At 40.6% G+C, this 9,663-nt stretch overlaps 1 protein-coding gene across 12 annotated transcripts in view; it reads right to left on the bottom strand.

Annotated features, from left to right (window-relative positions):
* Positions 1 to 379: 379 nt before the first annotated feature.
* Positions 380 to 9,663, bottom strand: part of LOC103397645 (ataxin-2) — a 22,443-nt gene continuing 13,159 nt past the window's right edge. For 3 of the 12 annotated variants that reach the window (XM_017042909.2, XM_008335986.3, XM_017042911.2), the window contains 15 exons: positions 8,740 to 8,925; positions 8,341 to 8,517; positions 7,868 to 7,975; positions 7,622 to 7,692; positions 7,138 to 7,499; positions 6,630 to 6,693; positions 6,400 to 6,546; positions 5,891 to 5,908; positions 5,261 to 5,333; positions 4,487 to 4,680; positions 4,191 to 4,314; positions 2,681 to 2,932; positions 2,359 to 2,570; positions 2,046 to 2,223; positions 380 to 1,221 (listed from right to left, as the gene is read on the bottom strand). In XM_017042909.2, the coding sequence (XP_016898398.1) occupies positions 1,193 to 1,221; positions 2,046 to 2,223; positions 2,359 to 2,570; positions 2,681 to 2,932; positions 4,191 to 4,314; positions 4,487 to 4,680; positions 5,261 to 5,333; positions 5,891 to 5,908; positions 6,400 to 6,546; positions 6,630 to 6,693; positions 7,138 to 7,499; positions 7,622 to 7,692; positions 7,868 to 7,975; positions 8,341 to 8,517; positions 8,740 to 8,925 (2,195 nt within the window). In that variant the 3' untranslated portion in view covers positions 380 to 1,192. The remainder of the gene's footprint in view (positions 1,222 to 2,045; positions 2,224 to 2,358; positions 2,571 to 2,680; positions 2,933 to 4,190; positions 4,315 to 4,486; positions 4,681 to 5,260; positions 5,334 to 5,890; positions 5,909 to 6,399; positions 6,547 to 6,629; positions 6,694 to 7,137; positions 7,500 to 7,621; positions 7,693 to 7,867; positions 7,976 to 8,340; positions 8,518 to 8,739; positions 8,926 to 9,663) is intronic. The other 9 variants (XM_017042912.2, XM_017042908.2, XM_008335988.3 and 6 more) reach the window with 6 other exon arrangements.

Below are 9,663 nucleotides of genomic sequence, written 5' to 3'. Positions count from 1 at the left end.
TGTAGGTCTTTGGAGCTGGTCTGTGGGTTGAGTTTGACTGTTCTCACCATCCTTCACCTCTGCTTATCTGAGATTTTTCTTGGCCTGTCACTACGGGCCTTAACTAGAACTGTGCCTGTGGTCTTCCATTTCCTCACTATGTTCCTCACAGAGGAAACTGACAGCTGAGATCTCTGAGCTAGCTTTTTGTATCCTGCCCCTCAACCATGATGTTGAACAATCTTTGTTTTAACCCCCCCCCCCTCCAATGATCCATAAAGGAAAATCTTGAAAATGATCAGGGGTGCCCAGAATTTTTCATACCACTGTCTCTTGTGTGTAGTAACAGAAAGAACACATGAAAAAAAAAAAAAAACAATGAAAATACAACGACCAGGCATTCAGTTTTTAAAACTTTTTTATTGTTTTTAAATTTTTTTGCTCATTTTTTAAATTATTTATAATATCTACAAAGTAAAAGTTTTAACTTAAAAGTTACATAAGGGTCAGGTGATAAAATGGGATCTGATCACCTCAGCCGTTAGAGTTTCATAAATAAGGTTTCTCCCCGTCTCATGGCTGCCAACGCCTTTTCCATGTCATTCGTTTTAGTTTGGTTAGAAACCTGTGGTGGACTCTGGAAACAAACGCAGCACAAAGCAGCAGCAGTAAACAGTAGGATTAATACTGTTGTCATGTTGGAAGATTTGAGTTTTTTTCCTCTTTTCTCCAGAACAAGGTGCAGACAAATACAAGTTCTTGTTGATTTTTCTTCTCCGTTCTTACTGATTGGTTACCCTCGATCTCATTTACATACTTGGCAAAGCTCACTCAAGTTTGTAGTTTGTACCCCTGGAATTGTATGTTCGTGTGTGTGTGTTCATATGTGTGTGATCGTGTGTGTGTTTGTGTGTGTTAAAAGGAGTTAAATATGAGAAGCCTCGTCCGTTAAAAACTCTAGTTTGTTAAAACATGTCACTGCATCAACCTGTTAACATTCTCTTATTGCCTAGTCTGGGAGGGAGGGAGGAAGGAAAGAGAGAGAAAAAAGAAAGAAGCGGAGAGAGAAGCTGATGTGAAGCATGTCTTGGTGAGGATGAGCACAGAGGAGAGAGGAAGGACTTTCATTCTCTTCATCGCCTGCAGATGAAACCTCTTCGGTTGAGAAGCATTATGGAGAGCCGGGGTCCCTCAGCTCACAGGCGACCTCTATCTACAGCTGTTGCTGATGATGAGGCTGCACTGCAGAGACAAGACAAGTGGGGGAGAAGGTGGATTTGAGGCTTATTCAGAGGCAACGGTGTGGCCTGGATGGTGGACGACATCCCACAGACACAAAGTTCCAGTCGTAATGACAGACTGTAATCATGCTGTAATCAGGTGGACAACAGAAGGAGTTGCTTTGTATTAATATGGTTTATGTCTGTACATTTTTAAGACGCAGCTACATTTATTTGTCTGTACAGAGTGTCCAGCTCACGAACACAGTGGGTTCGGAGAGGCTGTTTGTAAGTCCGTTACAGCAAAGTCGATGTGCATACGTTAGACAATGGAGGAGGAAGAGGAGGAGGAGGAGTTATTGTTGGTGAGAGGTAGAGTCGTTCTCGGAGAAATCGTCACCAGAGATTTCTTAGGAGACTTCATAAATAAGGTTAACTTGTACAGAAACCGTAAAGTATCTAAGGGGGGTACAAAGCCTGACGCGCTGAGATGCTCACGTGCAAGAACAAACTGGGCGAGATGAGTGTTGGAGATGTGCGTATGAAGGGGTGGTGCTTGGCATTGGTTGCGGAACAATAATACGTTGTGGAGGGGATTGAAAATACCAACTTGCAAACGCAATACGGCATTTTACGAACATCTCGGGGAACTCCTGTATATACAGATTTTATCATTATTTTTACATATAATATCAGTGCAGTCAAACTTTAGGATTCGTTCTTCACACAGGAAACAGACTCAGAGTCAGCTGTCTTAGGTAGTGGTCAGGTCTCTTCATTTCTCAGCTACAGGTCAAAAACAACTGTATTTTTGTATTTTGGAAGTAGAAAATATTCATACCGTACCTTGTGCATGTGCCAGGTAGGAGAAATGTGTGGTAGAAGAAACAGGGATGGGGTTGAGGGCCGTCTGAGGCATGGGCTGCTGTGGACCCCCAGGAGGACCCTGAGTGGTCATCAGCATCATGGGAGGGTGGGTGGGTGCTGGGTGGTGGGATGGAACAATGCTGGACTGCATATGGGCCTAGGACAGGGGTGAGGAGACGGGGGGGGAGAGACAAATATGTCTTTTTTAGCTTCTAACTTCCAAGGTCACTCTGAGACCAAAAATAACCCCTCGTACAGGAAGTGAGAGTTTCTGTAGATCTTTGTGAACTACCTGCTGCACGTGAGCCATGTGGCCAGGGTTATAGCCGTGCGGCACCTGCTGCTGATGGATGTAAACAGTCTGCTGGCCAGGGGGGAAAGATGCCTGTGGAGACTGAGGGTTGGGCCCTGGGGTCATGGAGGGGGGTGTGTGGGCCAGAGCTGAGTACATCTGCTGTGGAGACTGATTGGCCAAGTGGAGAGCCTGGGCTGCTGCTGCTGCTGCTACAGCACACACACACACACAGAAACACACAATAACACAACACATGACTTCAACCGTTTATGGTTCACATACAGAGGTTAAAAGAAGTAAAAAACGCCAGTGTATCCACCTAGAGTCCGGTACATGGTCTGAAGATGGTCTGGACACTGACCTGCTGCTGCCTGTGGGTGCTGTGGATGCTGGACTGGACTAGCAGCTGGATGACTGGGAGGACCCCCGTGTTGTGGGGGACCACCCTGCTGAGCTTGGCCTGTAGGTGTGGCAGAGGGCTGTGGGTGCTGTGGGTGCTGTGGGTGCTGTGGGTGAGGGTGCAAGGCAGCGCTAGCGTGGGCGTACTGCTGAGGCATCGGCCCTGGAGACACTGAGGAACAAGAACCCAGTGAAATGAATAAGAGTTTGTCTTGACTGCTCTTCTATTCAGTGCTTTACTTTTTTGTTTTGTTTTGTTGGCTTTAATTGTAACAGAAACATCACCCAAAGAACACAGAGGAAATGAACAGAGCAGACAAATATGAGTTTAAGAAAAATCACACAAATAATTAGGACATATTAAAACCAATAAAAATGTACTGTATATAAATACATTTAGACATATAGCACATTAGGACATAACACATTTTCACACACAAATACATATTCATAAATACACACACCTCAAACATAAATGGCAACACATTCACATAAATGAATACATATATACATACATATATGTATATATTGTACATATACACACACTATATATATATATATATATATATATACAGAATATACAGTAAATACACACAAACACATTCAACTATATATTTGTATATATTTGTCCACTTTACTATTAGCAAAAATATGTCCCAGTAATGGATCAATAATGTTCATAAAATTAAATAAAAAAAGTATATTTACACATATATTTATATACACATATATTATATATAAATACACACACACATATATATATATATAGACACACACATATATATATATATGTACATTTATATATATATACATCTATGTGTATATATGTATATATATCCATTACCGGGTTGCGGTGGCATCAGTCTCCATGACCACCACCCAGATCACATTGCACCATACCAACCCCCCTGAACCTTCCTGCAGGTGGTGAGTCCACTGGAAGGTATATATGTATACAGTGGGTACGGAAAGTATTCAGACCCCTTTAAATTTGTCACTCTTTGTTTCATTGCAGCCATTTGCTAAAATAAAAAAAGTTCATTTTATTTCTCATGAATGTACACTCAGCACCCCATCTTGACAGAAAAAACTGAAAAGTAAATTTTTGCAAATTTATTAAAAAAGAAAAACTGAAATATCACATGGTCATAAGTATTCAGACCCTTTGCTGTGACACTCACATTTAACTCACATGCTGTCCATTTACTTATGACCATGTGATATTTCAGTTTTTCTTTTTTAATAAATTTGCAAAAATTTACTTTTCAGTTTTTTCTGTCAAGATGGGGTGCTGAGTGTACATTCATGAGAAATAAAATGAACTTTTGTACATACAGTATATAATCCAAATAAAAGAACAAATAGAAGACCTAACAGTGTATGGTTTTGCCCAGACTGGCAGATTAATACAGAGCAGTGGGTGAACTCACCATACATGGTGTGTGTCTGCTCTGGGTACTGTGTGGTTGAAGAAGAGACGAGGCTGGGTTGTCCATGTGTGGAAGCCATCATTCTGGCAGCTCCCTGCATCACTGGACTGAACACATGCTGCGCCTGAAGAACACACAACATGACCAATGTTCAGTTTAATTATTCAGTCATGTGGTGCACCCAGTGGTGGAGAAACTGGGCAGAATTGTCCCTAAGTCCATTTTCTTACTTCAGTAGATCATAGCTAAGGGGTTATTCAAGGGGATTGTTAGTAAAGAGACTGATGATCCCTGACCTGTGACTGGAAGTGGGTCATCTGCTGGACCAGTGGCTGACTGGTGAACTGCTGTGGGCTGCAGGTGAAGTACTGGGCAGTATAGGCGGGGTTTGGTGCTACAATAGGTGGTCCAGCTGCGGTGGCTGGGTGCATCATGGTGGGGGTTCCTTGGGGGTGATGCTGGTCTGACCTCTGCTGGGGCATGTTGGGTACTGGAGATAAAGACATTCAAAGAACATAAATCATCAAGGAAAACACAAACAAGGGGTAATTAAAAATATATGGTATTTACATTTTTTAATGGATTTATTTACAGCTGATCTTTCTATGGTATTGTCTAAGAAATATAGTGATATAAATATCATGCATGTACAGTATATTTACTGGTTATAGAGGCAAACACACAGAAGGGAATGCAGGTGGTACTCTAGGCGACCGGCTATGTGATCTAAGCCTGAAGTCAGCTCTGAGCAGGAGTTACTTTCAGACTTTTGAACACATATTAGTGTTAATTAAGCCAAAAGATAATGTTTTAATAACCCAGCAGACAGTGAGAGACATAGGTACATACTAAATATGTATTATTATTATTATATTATATAGTAAGTATATAGATACAAAACTTGCAGAATTACAAATACAACATTTACATACAAAATAATCCTTACTATATACAGTACATAAAACAATAAAGGAACCTTTAAAGAATAAAAATGAAGCAAATTCAGATTTTTTTTGTGAAGATTAAAATTAAAATTTAAAGAGAAAAAAAGGATAATTAGTCCTTCTCACCTTTACCTGGTCTGTAAGGTTTAGACTGGCTGACCGCCATGTGGGGCATTTGGACCTGGTACATGGCTGGAGACTGGAGGGAAGAAATGGGTTAAAAAAAACAAGGTTACACTCAGTAAATTCAGGAGACGTAAGCATCACGGTGTAAAACTGACCTTTACTGTTTTTTTTAAACATGTATTTAAGTAGACAAAACATGGAAAACTTAACTTAAAATTCATATTGTGGGTTTTTTTAATGATCCCATTTTTAATGACTATCACTTCTCTCTTACCAGGGGGAAACATGCAACATCTACATCTGTCTAATTACAGCTGTGACCAGGATGTTGCTCTTTATCCTCTGGTCTTTTATATCATACACCATGCATTTATGTTCTAATGTAATCGTAAAAGTGCTGGGCCAAAACAAAGGGGCGTAATCCTCCCGTTAGCTCGCAGCCATTTGTTTAGTCAAAGACATGAAGCCAATAGAAATAGGACGAAGCCATCTGTGTCAAATGAATTGCATTAAGAAGTTGGCAAACCAACATCTGATGGCATTATTTCAACAAGCAGGCAAAACATATCAGAAATAAGACTGGGCAGATTTAACCAAAAATGAGGAAAAAAAATAGAAATCTTCACAAACCTTCCATATTATGCTTTTCTAATGGAGAGAAAGGGAGGAGGGGGTGGGGGGAGGAGAAAAGGGAAACAAGAACTCTTTAGTTGTTCATCAAGTTAAGGTTTACTTTTACAGGTCTGTCTGATGTTGGCTCACCAAGTGTTTCTTAAAGCAACATACAAACAAGATGACAGTAAAACAACTCTCATTAGAAACAGAGTACACACATAGTACACATGCTCCTCTACATTTGAAGATGCAGTAAAATTAAATCAAACAGCAAAGACTGAGAGAGGATGTGTAGTGTGTAGAGAAGAAAATGAGGGGAGGAAAAAGAGGAGGACGGAGGGAAATGATGATGGACCAAAGATGGATAAAAGAAAAAACAGTAATACAGAAATAAGCAGTCCTACTGTAGACCTCTGACTAATTATTACTACTTGAATAATGACATTTTATAGTTTATATGAATTCAGTTGAAGCTGAACAGCACTGCATAGAGCTGCAGGTCCCAACATGCACCTGAGCCTTACCTGCACTCCTGGGCTGACTGGAGTGAGCGGGTACATTTGGGGGAAGCAGACTGGCTGACCATAGACTGTAGGGGGCTGCTGTACAACAATGGAGGGGCTGGGCTGACCCTGAGGCCGAGGAGGGGTCGGGGTGTTGGCTGGCTTGGGCTGAAAGAGCAAAAATAAAATATTAACATAAAAAAATTCAAATCTTCAGTTTGACACATGAAGGTGTAAGTCCAACATACTACCTGTGTGTTAAACCGGGGTTTGAACTCATTGGCGTTTGGATTCAGGGTTGATTTTCTTACTTGACTGCAGAAGGAAATAACCAAACTGCCACAGTGAACAACTTTTAAAGATTCTTTGACTACACACTGCACCACACTTGTCGCATCTGTCAAAACACGTGTTGCAAAGAGCAAAAGAAAAACATGTGGCACCAGTCAAGTGGTATTTAGTTTTGAAACATTTACTTCACATGTATCCAAAAATGAATAGTTAATCTGGAAACACTTTTTGTTTTACATAATGGCCTTAAACATAGGCTAAATATATTTATACCATAAAACAGGCTAAGAGACAACAAGTCTGGCTACAGGTGTAAAGTTATTCATTGCGTCGTTTACTACTTTCACTACACACTGACACTGTTTTGTTTTTGGTTTTTTATTTAAATGTTCTGTGTAGTTTTAAAACAACAAACTCTAACACATTTGATAATTACACCAAGACATTTAAACACATTTCTGTACTCACTCTTGTACTGCCTCCTTTTTGTCCTCTTTCTCTTCATGCTTGGGTCCACTGAATGTGGACGTGCCCGTCGTCTGAACCCCCTGTGAAGTCACATCCATCCCTGTCCTCTTGGTGTCCAGGGTTGATGGAGACAGGGAGAGCGCAGCAGGGCTGCCAGGTTTACTGGTGTTTGTAGCATTGGATGAAGTGGTGGCGGTGCTGAGGCCGCCAGCAGCGATCACTGCGCCCCCTTCCTCGGTGCCATCTCGTCCCACTGTGGATGTTTTGTCCGTGGGAAGATCTTTAGGTTTGTCTGTTGGATCTCTGGGAGGCTTGGTCATCATCTGGTCAAAGGTGGGGTCTGGATTTGAACTAGACTGCAACTGAAGGGACGGATGAAGAAAAAAGAATGTATTTACAAACACCTACTTAGTTTAGCAAACAATACTAGTTTAGCAAGATTTAAAGCATATTTATACTAAATATAAATGCACTAATTACTTACCCTAAAATCTACACTGAATTTCTTTAAATTATCTATTTGTTTTCTGTGGTCTGGTGCCATAGAAGGGGGTCCTGAAAGGCAAATAAAAGGAGGAAAAACAATCAGTAATTGCAATGATTTTGAAAACACATGAGGCAAACATATGTAAAAATGTTAAGTAAACAAAAAAAAACAAGTGTCTGAACATAAAAAACCTTTTCATCAAGTCACTGTGATAATGCTGCTGATGTACAATGTGTGCTGTACCTTTACAGACTGGTCTGCTGATATTAGGTGAGCTGTCCAAGGGCTTGATGTTCTCTTTGTTTGCAGTGGGGGATGTTTGTCTGTTCTCCTGAATACGACATTCTTTTGCTACACAAAATACAGGGGAAAAAATGTTTACACTGTCCAGACACGAGAGCTGAGCCAACATCCAGTTCCTTCTGAGAGAAACAACAGACAAGATGGAATCATGAACTGCTCCACCTCCAAAATTAAAACAACACCACAACCCTGGTCAGAGACATCGAAGACGTAACCCATCCCTGAGAAGTGGGGTTTTTCTTATTTTTGTTAGAATCTGACCTTAATCAAAAAACACTAGGTATCTGTAGCAGAAATATTTGCAATATAGCCAAAAAATAAATCAATGTTATTGAGCCTGAATATTTGTTTTTAAAATAAAGATTTAGAAGTTTGGGCACATTTTTGTCACTCAAAGTTATCAATGATCTTACCATCTCCTGATGAAGACGCAACCATGTTGGGAGCGATGCTAGCAGCAATAGGAGAAGCTGACGTTGGTGCGGCAAGAGTTTCCACAGGAGCGGTTGTTATTTGTGGGGACGACACGGAGGAGGAGCCAGGGGAGGCTGCGCCCATACTGTTCTGTCGAGGAGACCGAGGTCTGTGAGCTGAGGACAGAAGATGTACAACAATTATTGACTATCAAAAGTCTGCTTTATATGGAAGCCTTGTTCTTTGTGACAGGTCTTCCAGTGATGTGACAATGTGATATTGCACTGTGATATTGCACTGTGATGTCTAATGTCATTTACAGGTATTTCAACAAAAATGTTCCACAGTGAGGTATCCATTTTATTCAGCATTCATATTTTTTAAAAAGAAGATTCTACCTCCACTAACTACTGAGGACCACGTCCCTCCGGAAGAGCTGTTCCTAGTCGGTGGAGTCACTGGGATCTCTCCTGTAGCATTATGGGTAATTAAGTCTACTCCTGGTGGTATACCACTGGTCCTGCAAGGCGGGCCCCTGTGAGTCCGTGGTGTTCGCTGGGATTTTGGAGACAACCTGGGCGGACCTGAGTATAAGAACAGACAGATATTTCAGTAAGAAAAACCTGTGCTGAAGTAGGATTAACAATCTGAGTTTTCAACCCTCCCACTGTGGATTCTTCTCACGCTCATCTGTGACCTTTTAAAATCCCAATAAATCCAATTGGATATCATTTCATGTGCTTTTATACACTGGTGTTAATTGGTGACATGCATGTTAGTGTACAACCTCTTGAAAACCCTGTTAAGTGACCAAAATAAAAACACTCCTCACACCACAACCAGGTGATGTAAAGGACAAAAAACAAGGAAAGAGATGAGAGGTGGTGAAGTGAAAGCCAGAAATATCAATCATTTATCTTGTCTGTTTCACAAGTAACACTCTGAGAGACCTCTTGCTAGAAACAACCTGCATGTAAATAAGAGCCTGATGCAATGTTATCAGACTCTTGACTCACAAAACACTCCCTACTTCTGCCGAGCTCTGACAACAACATGTCAATGCAGCGATGCAACAGATTCATAAAACTTCAAACTATTCAATAAATTCCAAGCAGTAGCAAAAAAATCTTATTTACTTATGCACTACTAATGCACAAACTCTGTACCTGCTTCCACAGATATACTGAAACTATAATATTTTAGGAACATGTTCCAACAAGTGTTGCCTAGTTGATATTCAAGGATGTTTCTGAAGGATATACACAGTAAATATATATATATATATATATGTGTATATATATATATATATATATATATACACA

This window comes from Cynoglossus semilaevis, chromosome Z (genome assembly GCF_000523025.1).
Source record: "Cynoglossus semilaevis isolate Cse_v1.0 chromosome Z, Cse_v1.0, whole genome shotgun sequence".
Lineage (NCBI taxonomy): Eukaryota > Metazoa > Chordata > Actinopteri > Pleuronectiformes > Cynoglossidae > Cynoglossus > Cynoglossus semilaevis.
The sequence above is the reverse complement of the archived record's forward strand: the minus strand, read 5'-3'. Positions and strand labels throughout refer to the sequence as shown.